General features: G+C 43.1%; 1 protein-coding gene across 1 annotated transcript; it reads left to right on the top strand.

The window, feature by feature from the left end:
- The first annotated feature begins 6,091 nt into the window (after window positions 1-6,091).
- On the top strand, window positions 6,092-22,364 carry BPIFC (BPI fold containing family C). Its single transcript, XM_033162622.1, has 15 exons — window positions 6,092-6,293; window positions 7,918-8,029; window positions 9,056-9,184; window positions 9,865-10,020; window positions 12,170-12,233; window positions 12,329-12,389; window positions 14,589-14,680; window positions 15,222-15,395; window positions 16,380-16,433; window positions 16,607-16,777; window positions 18,250-18,317; window positions 19,005-19,047; window positions 20,881-20,944; window positions 21,976-22,052; window positions 22,302-22,364. The coding sequence occupies exons 1-15, from the start codon at window positions 6,191-6,193 to the stop codon at window positions 22,362-22,364; spliced, it is 1,431 nt and encodes a 476-aa protein (XP_033018513.1). The 5' UTR covers window positions 6,092-6,190.
- Window positions 22,365-22,472: the final 108 nt, after the last annotated feature.

The following is a 22,472-nucleotide window of genomic DNA, read 5'->3' as shown; positions in this document are numbered from 1 at the left end:
TGGCATGATACCGCTTTAAATGGATAGGGCAGACAGGGCCTCATCAGTTCACATTCATCTCAGTGGGCCAGGCAGGGTTTCCCAGACTTGGGTCTCCCTTGTGGACTACAGTTCTCATCATCCCTGACCACTAATCATGCTAGCTAGGGGTGATGGGAGTTGTAGTCCAAAAACAGCTGGAAACCCAAGTTTGGGAAACCCTGGTAGATGTTATATTGTCTAGGATCAGGCCCAGTGGCTACTGTAGCCAGGAGAGCCACAGACATGAATAGGACAGCAACTGGCTCACTGCATAAGGCAGGGGATTAGGAAGCAGGAGGCGGGAGTTGGAGCCCCACAAGGGGCAAGAGGTGAATATGACCCCAATATGTTCTCCCAGCAGGAGAATAAGAGTCACATCAGGCACAAAAGAGAGAGAACTTCCTGGACTTAAACCCACAGTGCAAATAAGAGCAATCAAAACCCTCTACAGAGCAGAATTAACTCCTCTTCAATGAACAAGCAGCTCTTTTAATTGATAAATGTGGTTTGTAGACCATCAGTTTGTTAGCATTTCCATGTAACATTTTCTCAATACAAAGGGATTTAGCTATTTATTGATGAGCATCCTCTCATCTTGGATTAGAAAAAGGGGGCTTACTAGCACAATGGAAATCAAAATGTCTCTGATTCCTCCCATCCCCGAAGTACTCAAAACACTATCACTGTGTAAACTCCTTTAACAATTTGTCCAGAGATCTTTTGTTAAGACATCTGAGTCACCTCTGGGCCAACGGAAATGTGCCTGCAGTAGATTTGCACATTATAAGGTGGGGGAATCTGGTACCACTGGTCCATGTTTACTTCTGACAGGTTTCTCCAGTGTCTGGCTATGAGGCTTCTGGCTGCTGAGAGTATGTGTGTTATAAGCCAGTGTTTTTCAACCACTGTTCCGCGGCACACTAGTGTGCCGCGAGATGTTGCCTGGTGTGCCGTGGGAAAAAATGAAAAATTCAAGAGAATTACTTTATATATAGTCAATATAGGCACAGAGTTAATTTTTTAAACATTTTCTAATGGTGGTGTGCCTCGTGATTTTTTTCATGAAACAAGTGTGCCTTTGCCCAAAAAAGGTTGAAAAACACTGTTATAAGCTTTGTATAATGTGAGTGTTCATTATGTTCTTGGTAAATGTTCAGTAGGGCCAGTAATGGGGTGAGTTCTAATACCTGTTTAGTTATTTTGCATATCTGTTGTGGGACTTCTTCCCCAACCTTATACTGTACTCAACACTAATGTCTCATAAAAATGTAACTGATCTGTAAGAAAGACTGTACAACCTGAAAAAAGAGACAAGGCATGTACTTTTGTAAACCAAGAAAATATTTAATTAAAATAAAAAAAGATAATGAAAAGAGTGGGGGTCAACTCCAAATGTGCAGAAAAGAGAGACATGGGAGTGCCTCAGGGTGTCACTCTTTTGCAGTAGGAATTCAAGCACATACTGGAAATTTAGGTTTGTGCAATTAAAGTGGATTAGAACGTTCTGTAGTCCTATCACAACAAATCCCAGGTGTTTATTTTTAAAGCCACAGACTTTATATGGTTAGGAAAGTGACAGTTCTGTAGCATACATTTAAAGCACATGGCTTTCTCCAAAGTATCTTGGGAACTGCAGCTTTCCCCCTCATGGTGCTACAGTTCCCAGCACACTTAAACTACAGTTCCCAGGAGTCTTAGGGGATGTGCTTTAAATGTATGATGTGGATCTGCCTTAGTGTAACCTTTTCAAGATGCATGCTCAGTAAACAAATCTGGCGGAGCCCTAACAATTTGTACTCATAAGAGCAAATTGGGTATAGTTTTGAGGAACACTGAAACCTCCCCTAATCTGTTGCTTACATCTCCATAGTCCTTTGCCGTGAGGTTTTCTTCCAGCTAAAATGGCATATTCAGCGATGATCAGGGCAGAACTATGGGGTCAGAGGGAGAAGACTGTGGGGAAATCAAGTGCAGGCAGGAGAAGCTTCAACACTATATTCGCACTATATTCCATGCTAGATAAAGATTCTATGGTAGATATTGCCACAAAAGCAACTAAAGACTCCTGGAGTATCTTAAAAACAATATAGGTAAAGGTAAAGGGACCCCTGACCATTAGGTCCAGTCGTGTCCGACTCTAGGGTTGTGGCGCTCATCTCACGTTACTGGCCCAGGGAGCTGGTGTACAGCTTCTGGGTCATGTGGCCAGCATGACTAAGTCGCTTCTGGTGAACCAGAGCAGCGCATAGAAACGCTGTTTACCTTCCCGCCGGAGCGGTACCTATTTATCTACTTGCACTTTGACGTGCTTTCGAACTGCTAGGTGGGCAGGAGCTGGGACCGAGCAACGGGAGCTCACCCTGTTGCGGGGATTCGACTGCCAACCTTCTGATCAGCAAGCCCTAGGCTCTCTGGTTTAACCCACAGCGCCACCCGCGTCCCAAACAATATATTATGGCATAATTGTGTCCTGGTATCCACTTCATCTGATACGTGAAGTATTGCCTTCAGTTGTCAGGGATGCATAGGCCTACATTAACATCTGTGTGCACACACAAATACATATGGGTACAGGGACAGAAAAGTAAGGAGATGTAGAAAGATCATATACAAAGCCTTGACTTCAGAGATGGCCCATCAATCTGAGCAACTCATTGTACTGTAGCTTCTTGATGTCTTGCCTTGTTTTGCCCCACCACACCACGCTGTCTCTGAAAATGGATCCTTGGCCTTGCCTCATTTGGATCACAACCCTTCTCTGGCCCCATGGACCCTGATCTGTTTGCTCCAGTCTCAGTCTTCGGACCACACCCTTATCTTGGCACCCATTAACCAAGAGCAACCTGACACAACCCTTGCGTGCTTCTGCCGAAGATGCCATCTTTAAAGTTTTGGCAAAGGATTAGGTTGTGACCCGTGATTGTGACATTCAGGATGATGGGAAGTTCCCGTTCAGGAAACGCACATGCTCACTGATTGTCTTATCATTTGTCATTGTAGTAATGCTTAAAAGTCAGAATCAGGGACCCATTGTGCATGGAAGTGTTGCAAACACACAAGAATGCTCTGTGTCCGTCTCATGATTTACATTTATTGTGGGTGAAGAAACTATAAAACTAAGGACTATGGCTGTGTACACAATTTACCTTTAAAGCGCATTCAGAGCACACATACATACACACACACACACACACACACACCAATAATTCTGGGTACTGTAGTTTACCCCTCATAGGGTTCCAGTTCCTAGCAGCCCTAAGCAAACTACCATGCCCATAATTCTTTGGTGGTGGTGGGGAATGTGCTTTAACATTATAGTCTACAGTATTTGCAGCCCAAGTGCAACAGGATGAAGTGACTGCATAATTGAACTACATAACTGGCACATTGTGTCAGTTCCTTCCAATTAGTTCATTTTGTTTTGTTTCTTTTATAACACATGCCATTCATAGATGCTGCTATATCTGGTCATTATTAATTGTCTGGTTTAATATCTGGAGCTCAACTCTTCTTTACAATCTTCTGAGACAACTAATTCTGTCAGCAATGGCAGTGTCATATTGTGGAAAGGGGAACATAAGTAGTGCAAATGTTTGCTGCTGCCATTGCTGTTTTGGCACCCCAGTTTATATACAGTACTGCAACTTCTAGTCCCTTTGGACCAACAGCAAACATTTTAGGGGTCTGTAGAGTCCATCTGGGCACTGTAGGAGTCAAACATGCTTATTGGTCTTCCAGAAGTCTTTGTCTAGAAGGTCCTTTCATTCTGATACTGCATTGTGATTTATTTAGGTCGCTCCTTACAGCACAGTCATGAGGGTCACAGGTGAGTGGTAAAGCACTGGTTTCGATGAAACTGATTTACTAGAAGTTTTATCTAACACTTCTTCCAAGGAACAATCAAGTATCAGTGAGATAGGGAAGAGTCTGTCCAAGTTAGCCACCACAAGATATCAACCACTTGCATGGAAATAAAGGAGTCATCTTCTATCCTTGGCATAGACGTCATTTGATGATCTGATCAATTCTGTGTGTCCTAAGGGATGGTTAATGTTTAGCTGGAACATAATTAAAGGTTCCTTGCAGACCCCCTAATGATGTCCAGCTCTGTAAGTGTCTAGCTCGGCTGGGGTTGAAGTGAGAGTTGTCTGCAGCCCACCAAGATTTAGCCTGACAGAACTGAGGTAATGGCAATCAACTGGTTTGGTGATTATATCCACCACAAGCTGGTGGATAAATGGGTGGGTCCAATGATTCCTGAAAATATCTGAAATTGTGGACAATAACTATTCATTTCAAGGGAAATACTTGTTCTTGCTTAATTGGGGAACAAAAGGGAACAAGATCTTAGAAGACTGTTGCCTTTCAGCAGCTTCTTGGAAATCGGTGTGCATATGAGTATGTATGTGTTGTGAATTTGTGGTTGGTTTCTTCTCTGAAAAGTCCTGTGGGAAAGTCCTGTGAAAATCACAGCTTTCTTTTTGCCCGCTAGTTGACCACTGCTATTTCTGTTCAGAAAAGAAGCATGCCTCTTGAGAGAAACGGATCACAATGTGTACTCATTTGTTTCTAAATATTAGGCCAATTCATCATGAGCTACTGAATGGATCATTAATATTGTCTGACAAGATGCTAACCTGGCAGGCAAAAAGCAAACATTATTGAGTTCTGAAAACAGTAGGCAATGAAACAGCCAAATGGTTTTGCACAGGTCGATAATGTACTCTTCTAGTGTTAAGTAACATTTGTGGAGCACTTTGAAGATATGGGCTAATTTGATGTGCCAACTGTGGTTGTGTCTTGACTTTTGGACAGTCGCCATCTTCTGAAAAGGTGCTTTGTGTGTATATGTAGAGTTGTATGAGAGAGAGAGATGGGGAAGGGGAAACCATTACGGTACATGCCTATTGAAGTCCCTTAGAATTCTTATAATAGGATGTAGATGAATATTTAACCTATTACAACTCTTTCATAGTAGAACTGAGTGGAAATACAATGTGATCCTAAGCATGTTTACCCAGTTAGTCCCATTGAGTTCAATTACAATGCAATCCTATGTGTGTTGAAGCTGAGCAACACATTAGCAGGGTAGACTGTCCACTTAGTTGGACAGAAAGCCAATGTAGCTATGTACTGTTGGGCATGATGTGTGTGTACGGTTATGGCTATAGATACCTGCAATATCCAGTGGTGCTTCTAGCTAAATTTAGGTCCTTAACAATGTACAACATGGTCATATGGGGTCCCATGTTAGATGGCTATGAGGCACAACATTCCCCTTCTCCTCTCCTCCCTCCCCCAACCATTCCATGCTTCTGCATTCCTGATATGTTAGCAAACAATATTGCCAAATGTGAATTTTTTTTGGGGGGGGGGGTTATGGGCATGTGCAGCTTTGTATTTTAAATTCACTTAAATCATAGCACCATCATGACCACAGGAATAAAAGGAAGCTTGCTTCCTCTGTCTGGACAGTAAACACGCCGTGGCCCCAAGTCCAAATCTAGCTGCTCCACTGACATTAAGAGCATTTGTTTCTGCACAGATGATAGTGCAGGAAGGATTTTTAGTTTTTAAGTAGATTGTTCCCAGAAGAATATAAATATAATTAATTAATTATAATTATTGTGAAGGTTAACTCACCCTATTCCCTATTCACTGGATGAATGTCCTAGTCCAGGGGTCCCCAAACTAAGGCCCAGGGGCCAGATGCGGCCCAATCGCCTTCTAAATCCGGCCCGTGGGCAGTCCGGGAATCAGCGTGTTTTAACATGAGTAGAATGTGTCCTTTTATTTAAAATGCATCTCTGGGACTCACAAGGTCTGAGGGACAGTGGACCGGCCCCATGCTGAAAAAGTTTGCTGACCCCTCCATGCTGCTCTGCTCCCTTATTATATTCAGCACACACAGAATGTCATACAAGAACATGGAAATCTGAGTTTGGAGGATTCTACCCCTCCCATTGCAGGATTGCATGTTCTCAATGCATGCCTGGTCATCCCACACTCCCTATGGAGAGACCTTGGGGGAGGAGTACAGCAGGGGGCGGGGACAGGAACATCTATTGCTCAAGCTCATCTTGTACTCACTTGACATAGGATCTACAACCCATATTTGGTCCCATGTGTCTTAACAGGTTTCTATAAAGTAAGCAAAGAGAAGGAGACAATGAAAGTTTGTGGCTTTTTGTTCCTGTTGAGCTTGTTCACTCCCTGGCTTGATGCTAAGCCTGGAATCAAAGTGAAGATCACACAGAAAGGTTTGGACTATGGTGAGTTTGAAATATACAGGTTCAGGCTTATTATTCTTCCATTCCATGCCCCTATTCAATATTAAAATAAAAATTCAGAAGGAACCAAATACATTTTGAGAACAAAAAGGAAATGACCCTCATTAATCAGCACAATGGTTTGTTTGCTTTTTAAATCATGTTTATTTGTTTGCCAATGTCACGTTGTCTGTGTTGTTAACACAACACACGTGCGTGTGTGTGTGTGTGTGTTTACAAACTGACTTTTTTGCAATTAACAAAATGATGGGGAAGTATACTTAAAGGTGTGGGATAATGATTGATTGACGGAATAAAGAATAACATCTGCACAGACAAATCAAGATGTTCATTGCTGTGAGCTCAGTAAAGAGCGGGTGTTTCCACACAACCTTTCTGCAAGCAAATCAGGGATTGTGAAAGTTGTAGTTCAAAAGCATCTGGAGGGTCACAGGCTCCAGGCTCCTTTCACTCTCCCAAGCTCAGTAAAAAGGTAACTCTTTAAACCTCTTTAAACGAAGAACGTTCTATAATTTGGGAGTCATAACTGAGAAAGCTTGGCATCTAGCTGGTAAATATCCTAACCTGGAAAAACAAAAGTTGTTGATTAAACCTCAGTCCGCAAGTGCACCCATGGGCTTGGGGGAGATGATCCTTAACCTGTGATGGTCTCAGGCCATGAAAGGCTTTAAAACAGGGTTAGAGAACCTCTTGATCCTCTAGATGGTGTTATACTATTTCCGTCTTTCCCAGGGGCACGGGCATCTTCCATGGGTGCATGCATGTACCATAATCCCCGGATTGCTAGCTTTTAAATGAAAGTTCCTAGGCATTTATAGAACCCGAGATACAAAGCAAAATGTACAGTTGCTCACTTTCTTGTGAGCAACTAGCCCACTCCTATCTTGCAGCATTTTGCTGCCCATGCCCAGGAGCAGATTGCCCTGTGGTGCAGAGCCACAGCAATAATCTCCTTGTAGCGTTCACACTGTCATTCACCTAGAGGGGAAGGGATAAGGTTGCAGATATATCCCCTGGGGGAGAAAGCCTCTGTATTAACCTTCTGGCCAACAGCAGTACTGCTGCTGCAACTGGGAGGCTATTGTTGCAGCTTCACCCCACCAGGTGAGCCACTCCTGATCATCCATGATCAGTTTGGCTGGGGCTGATAGGAGTTGTAGTGCAGTAATGTCTGGAGTGCCGCAGGCCTCCAGTTCCTATTTTAAAAGCTAAAACTAGCACCCTTAATTGGATCAAGAAGTAAATTGGTAACCATTGTATCTTGTGGGGAACAATGCATGACTCTCAGTGTGTGATAGAAGATATACAGCAGCATTCTGCAGCATGAGAGCATCTGAATCATCTTCAAGGGCAGAGTGCTGCACTAATCAAGCCTGGAAGTTACAGATGGTTGGCTTAACATAGCAAAGGACAGATATATCCGGGGGGGGGGGAGAGAAAGCCTCCGTATTAACCTTGGATGAAAGAAGTAATTGCTAGCAACCACTCCAAACTGATCTGCAGAGCAGGCGAAACAGACATCAAAAACTTAGCTTTCTTTTTTCTGTATTCTACGCATCTTTCTAGCCAAATAGAAAGTAAGTGAAATATATTCCGTGCTTTGTAGGAAAACAGCTTGGAATTGATTTCCTGGAGCAAAGAATAAAGGAACAAACCTTTGCGAATGTGAGCGGCCAAGAGACATATGGATTTGGTGGCGTTGACTACACGATTTCAGAGTAAGAAAGGTTGCTTCCACACTAAGCCCCTTTAGCACAGCTGAACTATTGCTTTTCTGCTTTCAGAAAATTAAAATAGTAGTTCTGCACAGCCCTTACTATTATCCAACGTTGCCCTCCCTTATGGTAAAGTTCCTCTGTAATGTTTATTAACACGTAGGTCCCATTTAGTGAAGGCTCCTGCAATGTTAGTTAGTAGCTTCCTCCGGCTAGGTTATGTCTTTTATTTCTTCCTGTTTGGTTGAACTGCCCCTTAATTAATCCTTCTTCTGTTTACAATGGGGATGGAGAAAGTAGCTAGTTTGTAAACACTAGCCACACATCTGGCACACCAACACAATGCCAGCCATGTCTCCCAGTGACCATATGTTCAGTGTCAGGGTGTCTATGGGCATGCACCTATCTGTACATGCATAGGTTTCCTTCACACTAATGCCTAAAATAGCACTGTGGGCATAGATGGTATGCACATTAGTTTGCAGGAGGCACAGCTAGTATGCAAAATCCTGCCAATCCTCTCCCACATTTATTATTACACCAATGGGGGATATGAAGAGTGCTTTAATCATCTTTTATTTTCCACTGGAGAGGGAAAATAATATTATTACTTTCTGTTCTTTCATTTCTAGCAAAATAGTGTTATTTTACCATAAAATAATGAAGCCAGCTTCCCACCTTTCCCAGGGTGTCCCTGCTTTCATCGGATACATGTATTATGCATGATCTGCCACAGGGCAGTTAATGTCAGACCTTGGGGCCTCTGCCTAATCCACATCTCTCGCTGACTCTACTATGCCACTTCTCTAATGACTGTAATATGTCTTGGAACGGTATAAATGTCTCTTGCTTGTCTGTATGTGGCCACACAAACTATTGATATGTGGCTCCCAGAAGGTTGCCCACAAGGGAATGTGTCCCGCAGGCTGAAACCCACCCTTGATGTACTTTCAGCTCAAACATGTAAGATTTATGTTCCTAGATTTCCCTGGAACGCACCCTTAGCTAACATGTCTCGGTGTTTTGCAGGATAAAAGTTGATGCTGTTGAATTCTCAAATGCATCAGTGTCTCTGATACCTGGGACTGGGATTAACCTAGAGATCAAGGATGCTACAGCAACGGTCACTGCACACTGGAGAGTAAGGTCCTGGCTGTTGTAAGTACAGTTGTGCAAAGCACTGGAGGTGGTGATGTTAACTGCAGTAAACCAAATAAAATGGGCTTTAATAAACAAAAGAAAAGTAGGCAGCAGGCTTCAGGAAACCCCAAGCAGCAGTGAAACCACTGAGGTGGAGGAAGAGGAGAGGAGAGGAGAGGAGAGGAGAGGAGAGGAGAGGAGAGGAGAGGAGAGGAGAGGAGAGGAGAGGAAGTGTTTAACCCTTTCCTTGCCAGCACAGTGCTGATGAAATTTGCAATATTACAAATGTGTGAACACAAGAACATGCATGCATAGCTGTCATGCAGTTAACGCTTGTGTTGTTGTTGTTTGGCCCTCAGAGGCAGAGTGAATATTGTGAGTTAAAATTCCTGCAGCCATGAATCTTCTTGGGAAACTTTGGCCAAGCTGCTTCCTATTCCTTTCTCATAGGCTGATAATAAGATTAAAGGGAGACAGCCCCCAGTGTATGGCACCCTGAGCTCCTTGGAGATAGGGTGAGAGATGGATTTGGGGCTGTTTACATGAAACATACAGGGATTTACTGAAAGCAGGGGAAGTGTGTCACTTCATCCTTGGTCGAAGAATCTGTGTCCGTTTGAGCATGAAACTTTAGCAGCACTGGGACGTACCTGAAAGGAAACAGTTCAAGCAGATGCATTATGTTCCATTCTTGTCAGCAGAAATTCTGGAAAAATGACAGTCCTCATTTCGGGTGTATCGCTCTCAGCTGTTCTGTCAGTGTCTCGGGACAATGCAAGTCACCCGGTGCTGTTGCTTGAAAGCTGCGAGGCAAAAGTTGATGCTATTCACATAGAACTGGATAAAGATGCTAGGTAAGGCAGAAAAAGGATTTCCGGGGTGTTCACCTTGTACCTGCGTTCGGTGTAATGTGTAAACAAAACAGATATGTGCCTGTTTTAGGGGTTCTTCCAGCTGCAGATGATAAAGGCAACAGTCTATTCTTTGCTGTTCTGGCTTCAGCTGGAAGTGGAAGAGCATCTCTGCTCCCAGGTGTTATAAAAATTCTGTAATTGGGTCCGTCTCCAGAAGGGAGTCCCATAACCCCAGGAAGAGCGCTATAATTTAAGAGCCCCTTCCCGACAACGCAGCACAAAGACAAATACCGAGTCTCCCAAAGCAAGGCCTTGTTTATTAGAAACTGTTGCAGCAGGGTGTTTTGCAAGCAAAAGACCTAGAACAATGGAGCGCAGGCTCCTATATAGACTTTTGAAATTGCCGCCCTCCAGCTCAAGACCACCCCTCCATACATCATACATACATCAGAATTACATCACAAATTGGGATGGTCAGAGGAGGTAACCAGATAATTCTCACACCTGTGCCATCCCTCCTTGACCCCTCCCAGACACACATTTCTGCAAAACAAAGGTTTCCTGCCCTGGCCGTAAGGCTAATGGCTGTTCCTTTGTGAGGGAAATGGCCCATCCTCAGGCAGAGACTTCTCACCTCCTCCCTGCAGATGAAAACACTTTGCCAGCTAGGATCAAAATGGAGTGAGGCCTGTCTTCCTGTGCTGTTTTCAGACATGTGGCCTTATTTGTTTGGTACATTAATAACAATTATTATATATATGTGCAAGACCTTAAAATTCTTACAACACAGGCTTCTGGAATCCAGAGGACATTTGGCAGCCGATTCATAAAAAAAACCCCACCCCTCTATTTTCCAGCCTCAAATGGTGAAGCAGCTATTTTCATTGGCACCTTGGTGTGGGGAGAAATGTGTAAATAAGTATTTATTTATTAATTAAATTCATAACCCACTGTTCCTTCCTAGTGGGCTCAGGTCTTTCCCTCCCAACTGACCTCCCCAGCCCATCCCACTTGTATTTCTTTTGGGCAGGTGTGGGGAGGGGGAGGGGAGAGAAAAAGAAATAAGGCAATGCTGTTTGGAAAGAGAAGCATTAAAGTGATACTGATTCCTTGAGAGGAGAGATGGACCATAAAGAAAGAAATGGCTAGAGTGATTTAATAACTGATAGACAGTAATACTGTTAGAGATTTGGGGGTAAACCCTAGAAATTAATGAATGCCAGAGTTTTGATTAATTGGGGAATGGACGAAAACATAAACTAAAGGGCTGTGGCAGACAGGAAATTCCTGGGCTGACTTATGCAAACCAGTCTGGCTGGCTGGCTGTTAGCATTACAATAGAGAGCCATTGAGGGTCATCAACAAGACAACAGAAATTCTTGTCCAGGTGTGACCAGAGTGGAGATTTGGAAGGTTGCCAGGGTAACTGCTCTGGGGGGAGGGCAAGGTGCTTCTAGGAAGAAGAGAGAGGAAGAAAGGCTGAGATCCATCTTGGCAAGGAGGAAGAAAGGACTACTTGCAATGCTTTGGGCCATGCTGTAAGATCTGGACCCCCGCCATGCAGACTGAAACTTGTTGTTGTTGTTCAGTCGTTCAGTCGTGTCCGACTCTTCGTGACCCCATGGACCAACATCAGGGTCTTTTCCAGGGAGTCTTCTCTTCTCATGAGGTGGCCAAAGTACTGGAGCCTCAACTTCGGGATCTGTCCTTCCAGTGAGCACTCGGGGCTGATTTCTTTAAGGATGGATAAGTTTGATCTTCTTGCAGTCCATGGAACTCTCAAGAGTCTCCTCCAGCACCATAATTCAAAAGCATCAATTCTTCGGCGATCAGCCTTCTTGATGGTCCAGCTCTCACTTCCATACATTACTACTGGGAAAACCATAGCTTTAACTATACGGACCTTTGTTGGCAAGGTGATGTCTCTGCTTTTTAAGATGCTGTCTAGGTTTGTCATTGCTGAAAGTATAAATAGGCAAATAAACCCTATTTCTCAAAGTCTCCACCCACCGTGTCTTCTGTTCTCCAAAGGGACACAGACCCTGTATGTGTGCCGGTGACCCCATGCACTCTGACCACTGCTTGGCAGAGAGAGGGCCGGGCACCGGGCTTTTGTAACGATATTATTTCTTTTATTCCCCCCCCCCAGCTGGTTGTATAAATACTTCGTTAATCATCTGGAAAAGCCTACCTGTGTCAGTCTGAGCAACAATGTAAGTCTTCAAGTATTACTATAATATCCTTCCATCACCATCACTCCTCCAGTAACCATTGGCCAGAACAATAACTGCTACATGTATTTATACAGATGTGCCCATTCATCCGTTTTGAGATCGAAAAGATTAATGCAGAAATGAGAGAACACAAAGGTAGGTTGCAAATGCTTCATCCTTGCTACGGCTCCTTAAAAGAAGCTAAAGAGTATCCCAATGACATTAGAGCTTTTAAGTGATAACCACATTTCCCCAGGAACAATATGATAAAGAAAAAACTGCTCCTTCTCCCTTATGGGGTACCCAAGAGCCCATATAGAGTCCTTTTGTAGGTTCCCTATCGGTGGGAGAAAATAACAGAGACCAACCAGAGAATATTGAGAAGCAAAGCAGCTAGTAAGCCTGATCTTTATTAACTGTTGCAACAGGATGCTCCCCCACACACAGGAGAGAGGAGGAGGACCCAGAACAAAGGTGTGCCCGCCCTTATATAGACATTTTAAATTCCCCGCCCTGGAGTCCAAGACCACCCCCAGAAACATCATACATACATCACAGAAGGGGTGTAGGCCAAGACACCCCCCAGATACACCACACCTACATCACAGAAAAGGCGGTCTACGACAGAAATCTGAGTGTGTTGTTTATCTCGTCTGGCAAGTTACCTGATTGCATTATTTGGGTTTTGGCCACTCTTTTGTTATTATAACTACATAATTCCTGAATCAGATGGGACGCAGGTGGCGCTGTGCGTTAAACCACAGAGCCTAGGGCTTGCCAATCAGAAGGTCAGCGGTTCAAATCCCTGTGACAGAGTGAGCTCCCGTTGTTTGGTCCCAGCTCCTGCCCACCTAGCAGTTCGAAAGCAAGTCATAGTGCAAGTAGATAAATAGGTACCGCTCTGGTGGGAAGGTAAACGGCGTTTCCATGCACTGCTCTGGTTCGCCAGAAGCGGCATAGTCATGATGGCCACATGACCTGGAAGCTATACGCTGGCTCCCTTGGCCAATAAAGCGAGATGAGCACTGCAACCCCAGAGTCATCCACAACTGGACTTAATGGTCAGGGGTCCCTTTACCTTTACCTTTAATTCCTGAATCTAGGTCACAGGCTCAAACCCTGTTCATATCTTGAATGTGCCCTTAAGACAGGATTTGTGAGGACAGGATTTGTGAGGAAAGAGAGAATGGGGAGGTTTCCCACTTTGACCTTGTAGAGAAATATTTGAGGTCAATTTGTTCAGGACCTTTTCTATGGGGTTTCAGACATGTGGTTTATATATACAGTTATGAACATTTTTATATAAATATATGACGTTAAAATTCTTGTAACAAATATTACCGTTTCAGTACTGGGGAAAAGCAATACTAATTCAAGTAGCGACTTAAGGTCTGCACAACAAATGGATGACCAGTGCAGATTGCACAAGAAATCACTAGTCACATGCTTATTCAATTGTTGCACGAGGCCTTGGCATGTTGTCTTAAAAGATACTGCATGTTCCTAGCTCTCAGTTTCAACAGCAGTGCAAGGTATGTCCCTGGATATGGGATATCTAGAACCTACATACAGTATGTGCAAGCAGACTTCAGAGTTTCATGCTCTGCTTTGTTTTTTCCTCCTCTAAAAGCTACGGTAAGGAGTTTTGTACAGCCAACTCAGGGTTAGGAAACTTTTTTTTTCAGACTAAGGCCACATTCCCCTTGGGGTGACCTTCCAGGGGCTACATGCTATCAGTGGGCAAGGCCAGAGGCAGAATGGGCAGAGCGACACATGCCAATTTTACCTTTGTACAGTAAGCTAGTTTCTGTGTGCCTTCATCCAGGCTTTATCACAATTCAAGGTCACATTCCATCCTGGCAAAAATGCCTAAGGAGGGTGCAAAGCAGGGCCATAAGAGGTGTGGACTAGAAAAAGTCTCAAGGCCCAGATATACAGGCCTGGAGGGCCAGATTTGGCCCCTGGGTCTGAGCTTCCTTACCCATGATTGTATTACTCTTGTCTAATAATAATAATAATAATAATAATAATAATAATAATAATAATAATAATAATTCTACAGATAACACCAAAATTTATTCAGGTCCTAATATTTGAGTAGCTGTGGCTGCAGTCCTTCACACACTTGGGAGTAAGCTTGGATAAGCTTAGTGGGGGTGTGTACATACAAGAAAACGTGCATAGAACCGTGTGTCTTCCCATTGGAAGGAAATATAACATGAAGACAAAATTACTTTTAAAAATTACTTTTAATTACAAGGTATTGTCAAAACCATTTTGGATCCTGCTTATCAAGTTAATAGAGGTATTTGTTTCACTATCTCACCACGGCTGTTTTGCCCCCTGTTCTATCAGTCCAAGCCCAGATTGATTCTTTTGCACAAGTAGACTACTCGCTGGTGAACTCTCCGGTGATCTCTGACACATCTATTAACTTTGATATAAAGGTAACACAACTGGCTGCTATTATTATTATTATTATTTTAAAAAAACTGCATTTATACATCTCTGTTCTTGAACGAATGGGCGTGATGGCTTTAGTTAAATAGTTATTTTTTGAAAACACTTCTTGGAGTGCGATAGAGGGGAGTATAGAGGGCTAGCTGGAAGAATTACCCTCTGGACTATTCACAGTAAGCAATGCTTTTGCATTGAGACCCCTCTTGTGATTGCTATCAATTCAAGCACCTACATGCACAAACAACCCATAATGACAATGATGGCATTACCTTTCCCAGGTACCAGCTCCCATCAGCTCCAGCAAGTGATGGGGGATGATGGGACAGGACCACCTGGAGGGCTACACAGGTTTCCTGTGCTTGACCTATATTAATCCTTCAGCTAGCAATGATTCAGCCAATGTGTCCCTATGTGCAAGGGTCACTGATGATCCATGCCCTGATAGCTTTTGTCCCTGGTTTTTGAAATCCAAAGTCATGAGAGTTGTTGTTATTGTTGTTATTTTGTCATTCATGCAATTCTTTGCAGGGAACAATCTCCCCAGTGGGAAATGACCTAGAGACTCCCTTCAAGCCTGAACCATTCAATATCCCAGAGGAGAATAACACCATGCTCCATATAGGAATCTCAGAATATTTCTTGCAGTCTGCTTCACTCGTTTATTACGCTTCTGGGGCCTTTGATGTCTCTATTGCGAAGGAGGTGAGAGCAAGTTGTAGAAGGTGGTATTTCAAAGGCACCAACTGTTGTCTTTCGAAAGACTGTTTGTATAGTCTGTGACTAACTAGATCTAACTAAGGTGATGAGAACCTATATCCAGATAAGGTAAAAGGTAAAAAGGTAAAGGACCCCTGGAGAGTTAAGGCCAGTCAAAGGCGACTATGGCGTGCAGTGCTCATCTCGCATTCAGGCTGAGGGAGCCGGCGTTTGTCCACAGACAGCTTTCCGGGTCATGTGGCCAGCATGACTAAACCGCTTCTGGTGCAACAGAACACCGTGACAGAAACCAGAGCACACAGAAATGCCGTTTACCTTCCCACCACAGCAGTACCTATTTATCTATTGGCACTGGGGTGCTTTCAAACTGCTAGGTTGGCAGAAGCTGGGACAGAGCAACGGGAGCTCACTCCGTTGCCGGGATTTGAACTGCTGACCTCCTGATCGGCAAGCCCAAGAGGCTCAGTGGTTTAGACCACAGCACCACCCACTCCCCTTTTACCTTTTTTATCCCGAAAGCAGGTAAGGGGCTCGTATAACTGAATGTTCATCAGTTTAAAAGAAATTCACTCCACATGGAACTAGCTCCTTAAAATTTGGATTCACACCGGACTGTAGGGAAGTGATGTCACCCCTATCCCAGGGTTGTCCCAGACCTTCCCCCTTTGAATGAGGGTATTTTGATCCTGGGAAAGTCTGAAACTGTCAGGATGGGGGCAGAAAATGTTGCACAATAGTAATAGCCTGGACCTTGATTAGGTTGTGGCCATACAATGTGCTTGATTCACATATTGAAGCCAATTATGCCAGGAGGGACAAAGCAGCAATGGAGCTCCTTTTGCAAACATGAATATTATCTGCACGCTAGTAAGAAAACTGATTTAGTACCATAGTTGCTAATAATAATAATAATAATAGCTTGTCACAAAGTTCTAATTAGGTAGCCTAATTTTATTCTCTTTTCCACAGCTTTCCTCTTACTTCAGATTAACTACAAATTCTTTCGGCACCATTATCCCTAAGGTAAGCACCTTTATATCTATAATCTTTGTTTTAAGGGAAATGTTGTGGGAGTTCTTCTGCAACAGAGAATGCCTGCCGGCAACTGTTCTGCCGAAGAATAAATTTGCTATGTAATTCTGTTAATCCAATCTAAGACTGCTCTCAAACTCTTGGATGCTTTTAAACTTCTACAGATTGCCCGTTCTTACAAAACACCACGCCCAGTAACCCTGGATCTAAAACCAACGGCAGCCCCTGTGATCAGACTGCATAATGGCAGCACTGTTCTGGAGATTGCTGGTTCTATGGAGGTGTTGGTAGTCCTGAAGAATTCAACCACCCAATCCATGTTCACCTTGAGCATAGTAAGTGCCACACAGCAGGCAGAATAATGTTCAAACAATAGGCTCCCCCCTCATCTGCCATGACCTGGTGCTGCTTTGGGTTAACATCAGAAATTGGCACCACAAGCAAGGGATGTCAAAATGTTGATCAGGATTGAGTGATCTGCAGTAAACTGACAAGGACTTGGGTCTCCTAGCTGATTAAAATATAGCAAACCCAAAACAGCCTCAAAACTTTATTTATTCCATCAGCTATGCATTGCCAGAAAAGGTTTGCATCACCAAAGAAGTGGACAAAGGGGGGGGGTTGATTTGCATAAAAATACATATGGTAACTTACATGTATAAATGCAAATTTAGAAATATTTCTACACTAGTGGACAAAATTGTGGAAACCTTTTGAAAAAAGTGTATTTCTGAGGTTTGATGGATCATAACATCACTTTTTTTGCGTAATACCATAAAATTATATATCCATGGAAAGATAATTTAATGAAGAATCCAATGCAAAAAAGTTTGTTCAGTTATCTGTAGTTATCAAAAGTTATAGCCAAATAACCAGAAAAAGGAAGCACAACTTGCTTAGGTTGATATGCAGTAGCTTTACTTCATTTGAATGCAGCCAATGAGCATGAGTGTTTAGAGAGCCAATCAGGTGTTATGAGCCATCAAACCTTGGAAACACACTTTTCCCCCAAAAGGTTTCTATAATTTTGGCCACTAGTGTATAATTTAAATAGAAATGCAATACTTCTCATCAGAGTGGGAAAGAAAGCAGGTGACTTGTGTGGTTCCTCCCTCTGCTTACCTGGTTGGGCAATGTCAAAGCTCCTGCTCTCCCCTTTTAATGGCTCCTTATCGTAAATCATAAGGTAAAGGTAAAGGGACCCCTGACAGTTAAGTCCAGTCACGGATGGCTCTGGGGTTGCAGCACTCATCTCGCTTTACTGGCCGAGGGAGCCAATGTTTGTCCGCAGACAGTTTTTCCGGGTCATGTGGCCAGCATGACTAAGCTGCTTCTGGTGAAACCAGAGCAGCGCATAGAAACGGTGTTTACCTTCCTGCCGGTGCGGTACCTATTTATCTACTTGCACTTTGACGTGCTTTCGAACTGCTAGGTGGGCAGGAGCTGGGACCGAGCAATGGGAGATCACCCCATTGCGGGGATTCGAACTGCCAACCTTCTGATCGGCAAGCCATAGGCTCAGTGGTTTAGACCACAGTGTCATAGCAGAAACCCAAAAATCTGAGTACGAATTGGTGCGCAAACTTTCTAAGTACAAATGCAATCTGCAGGATAGGCTTTGCAAAACTTTTAGACACCTGAGCTCTGCTTGGAAAAGCAAGAGAGATAACATTGGGGTGGGGAGTTTGATGAAGCAGGTAGAGTAACTGACCTTCCCCTTTTTACCTTTCAAAAAGGCCTTGCATTTTTACCTGTCTATACAACAGGAATACTCTAGGTGGTAAACAGAGACATTTCTTTCACACAGACTGCCAGAACCCATGCCAGCCTGAATATATTTGAACAGAAACTGATACCTTCTCTATGTCTGGACAGGTAACAAAATTTGAATGGTTGTTCTTTTTTTAACCCCACTGTATCCCCCAAAGGCCTCTTGAGTTGCTGAAACCACTAATTAAATCTGCCACTCCATTTAAAACAATAAGTAATTTTTTAAAAAGCAATTATGTAAAAATAAAAAATCTTCCAGCTAAAATGTTGGCATTGCTCTATTACACGTAAAAAGCAGATGTTGCTGGACTATTACTCCCATCATCCCTGGCTATTGGCTATGCTGGTTGTGGCTGATGGGAGCTGGAGTCCAGCAGCATCTGAATTATTGTAATTTAGTGGAGTTGGGGGTCTAAAATTGTGATGGCTTTTAAATATTTGTATCTGTGCGTGTTTGAGTAATCCATCTTGATCACATGGTTCCTCCCAAAAATCCTGGGATCTGTAGTTTGTTAAGGGTGCAGAGATTTGTTAGGTGACGCGTATTCCCCTCACAGAACTACAATTCCCAGAGTGGTTTAACAAGTATTCCTTCTTCCAAGGGAACTTTGGGAATTGGGCTAGTCAGCCTTTCAGCCTAACCTACCTCACAGGGTTGTTGTGAGGGGGGAAAAGAGTAGGGGCAGATCCAAGTATACCATCTTGAGCTGCTTGTAGGTGGGGTACAGTATATATGTACAAATAATTAATTTAATTAATGTTTTCCCCCCAATATTTCCTTTCCTTTCACAGTTTCCACCTATCCTTGACCCACTCCAATGTTGGCTTCTTCAAGGTAAATAAAGACAGCGGGGAGTTAAAGAGAACAAATCAGATGCAACTTGTAGATAAGAGCTGAATTGTCCATGCCATTTTTTCTGATCTAAACCTCCTTTCCCCAAAGCCATGGTTGTCCCTCTGGAGAAAATAGGCTTTCCCCAAAGGGGCAAATAGATTCATTGTGTGGGGTATGTGTGATTTAGTTCAGGAAAACAGCACAGAGGGAAAGGGTAAGGTAGCCCTCCCCTCCAGAACCAGTTCCAGAGCTGCTTCCGACAACGAAAAGGAAGTGTCAGGAGACACAATCACAAATCTCCTGCTTTTAAATGGTTCCACGGGGCGGCCATAATCATCTGCTTTGCTGTTGACGTGCAGCTGCTGTTTGCTGTGGAGACTGACTGTGTTTTTCAGTCTTTGCCAACATTCACTGCACTCAGACCTGCAATAGCTCAAATAAAATGGTCTGATCTTTGTGGTGAACGATGGCGTGATTTTGAAAGCAGGAGGCGCACAGTGAACATAAACTGTCATGCAGTGTTTAGGCGTTAATGATTAGATCCCCATCATAAATGACTTAAAATCATAACATAGGAACCAGTCCCTCTCTCTCTTTCTTACATCTAGATGCTGCCTTCAGTTTAAAAAACTTCCTAGGGGGTGGCCCACAGCCATCATAATACAATATCAGTAAGAAAAGCAAGAGTGGGCCTTGTAAAATTATCTCTTAGCAGTTCTCTAACTGGAACTGACATAACCATTTCTTCATTGTTCTTACTCTGGGTGCTTCCAAATATGGATGATTCAGGCTGAGAGCACGCTATACCTTTAAGCACACTCAAAGCACATTATTTCCTTCAAAGAATTCTGGTTGCTGTAGTTTGTTGAGAGTTGTTGGGAAGTTTCAAAACAAAATCGAAAATTCTTTCTAGTAGCACCTTAGAGACCAACTGAGTTTGTTCCTGGTATGAGCTTTCGTGTGCATGCACACTTCTTCAGATACACTGAAACAGAAGTCACCAGATCCTTAAATATAGTGAGGGAGTGGGGAGGGGTATTGCTCAGAAGGGTGGTGGGAATGGGTGATAGGTGTGGAAAACCTGTTGAGGACTCTTAACGGCTACCCACCTGTAGTTGGGAATTTTAACTCTGTGAGGGGCAAACTACAGTGTCCAGAGTTCTCCGAGGGAAAGAAGGCGCTTCAAAAGGTATAGTATGTTCATAGCAGCACCTAATCCTTGCATTTTTGAAAGCAAATCAACTATCCTTGGAACTATTGTGTGTGGAGAAAGGGTTAAATGTGCCCCTGCCAACTGAACTGCTGATAAGAATTCCCCCTTTTCATTGCTGCCTGCAATTTTGGAGGATGGCGGAGAGGGGCAAGATAATTGATAGGAAGGCAATGCAATTTGGAATGGGAAGGTACTGGTAATAGAGCTGGTTCCTAGAGAGAGAGGGAGACCATAGGGAATGAAATATCTGGAGCACAAACTATACAGGTCTTTACTGGCCTATATCTGCCAGAACAGCTGTGTGATAGGTCATCTCCACCTGATGTATTATTATTATTATTATTATTATTATTATTATTATTATTATTACAATTTGTTTACCACTGAATCAGTCATCTCAGTGCAGCTGCTTTGTTGTATTAAAAATGTCAAATTTTGAGAGACTGGGAGGAAATAACAGAAAGTGAACAGGAGAAAAGTGGAAAGAGGGTGTTTTGCTCATGATGTCAAGCAGATGCTTCCCCCAAAAAAACAAGAGGACAAAATTGCGAGAAATGCACAATAAATCTTAAGTGTAGAGGCAGCCTGTGCCACTAAATCCAAATTCTTTCACATGGCAGGTTTCACTTTTGAAGAACTTCATGTCTTACATTTTACGGAATGGAGTAATACCAGCAGCCAATGGTAAGTGTTGTGTTCGGATTGTTTCCCCATCACCACTGTTACTTAATGGTCCCAGTCTCTGGAAATTACAGAAAATCTTATTTGGAGAATGAGAAGTAGTAGCAATAGAGCTTGTATTTTCGTCACTTGGAGTGACGTGTCGTGATTGGTATCACATTCTTTATGGCAAATATTTTAAGGAACATACTGTTCCAATAAGATTATAAGATGCTTAATGCTTTGCACTAGATTTCAATCAGGTTGTCTTGTCAGAAGACCTAGTACATACTGTCAACTAATTTGGATTTACAAGACCATGTGAACATGTCCACATACAACTGCCGATAAAGGAGTGCTTATTCTTTCTTTTCCTTCAATGGATCCTAGTGTATATTTCCTTTCAGAGTAAGGCAATAAATTTATCACTGGTTAATGACTGGAGGCATTGGCCCTGGAGACTCTTTGTACACTTAACACTGTAATATTCTGATGAGTATGTAGTTACGTGACAAGAGATAACTCCTGCAGTTCTTGTCTGTATTGCATTTCTAACAACCATTTATGGTTCATAGAGCATTTACAGCATTTACAGAATAACAAAATTGTACTGGGCATATAGAGTGTAAAATCAGGATAACGGTACCGCTCTGCTTCCTAGCAACATTGAACCCCAAAATAAAATAAAAATGTTTTAAAATGCCCTTGCTTTGGCAGTAATATATGACTTGTGATCAGATTTTAAACGAAAGCAATGGGTTAAAGTGTGTGGCCAGCATAGTTAGAGTGTTGGGGAACCAGTGTTCAAATCCATACTTAGCTATGAAGCTCACTGAATAAACTTGGGTCAGTATTTTTCTCTCAGCCGAACCTACCTCACAGGGTTGTTGTGAGGATAAAATCAATGGAGAACCACGTTATGCCACCTTGAGCTCCTTGGAAGCAGGATGGGGTATAAGGCTAATGGTAACAATAAAGTATTACTGCACTCATAACTGCAGGGCCTGCTGTTAAAAAAACAATAGCGCTTAGAATCTCTTCTCTCTTTTATTAAGGTAAACTGAAGGAAGGACTTCCTCTCTCTAAAATGGACAGCATGATGCTTGTGGAACCTGTTGTTACAGTTCACCAGGTGAGATTCTGCAATGCCCACACCTGCCTGTCCTGTGTGCCGAGAGAGAGTTGGTTAGGGTGATGTGACGCACGTTCTGAATCCTGGTGGGACTTGTTATCAGAATGTTGCCATGTTCTCACATCCTAGGCCAGGGGTGCCCAAACTTTTTTCAAAGAGGGCCAGATTTGATGAAGTGAACACATGTGAGGGCCGACCAAAATTGTTGAGCTTTTTTATTTTACCCCAAAGTTGTTGTGCTTTTTTAAGGTTTTACCCCAGGACGTATACTGCCATGGGGGCTGGATTAAATTGATGGGCGGACCAGATTAGGCCCCCGAAACTGACTTTGGATATGCCTGTCCTAGGGTCTTCAGGCTGCCTGACTCACAGGCTGAAGAGAGTCCCTTTAAATAAAAGGAAAAAAGGTTTACATAGAGA

The sequence above is a fragment of the Lacerta agilis genome, chromosome 10 (genome assembly GCF_009819535.1).
Source record: "Lacerta agilis isolate rLacAgi1 chromosome 10, rLacAgi1.pri, whole genome shotgun sequence".
NCBI lineage: Eukaryota > Metazoa > Chordata > Lepidosauria > Squamata > Lacertidae > Lacerta > Lacerta agilis.
This window is presented reverse-complemented; position numbering and strand designations above follow the sequence as displayed.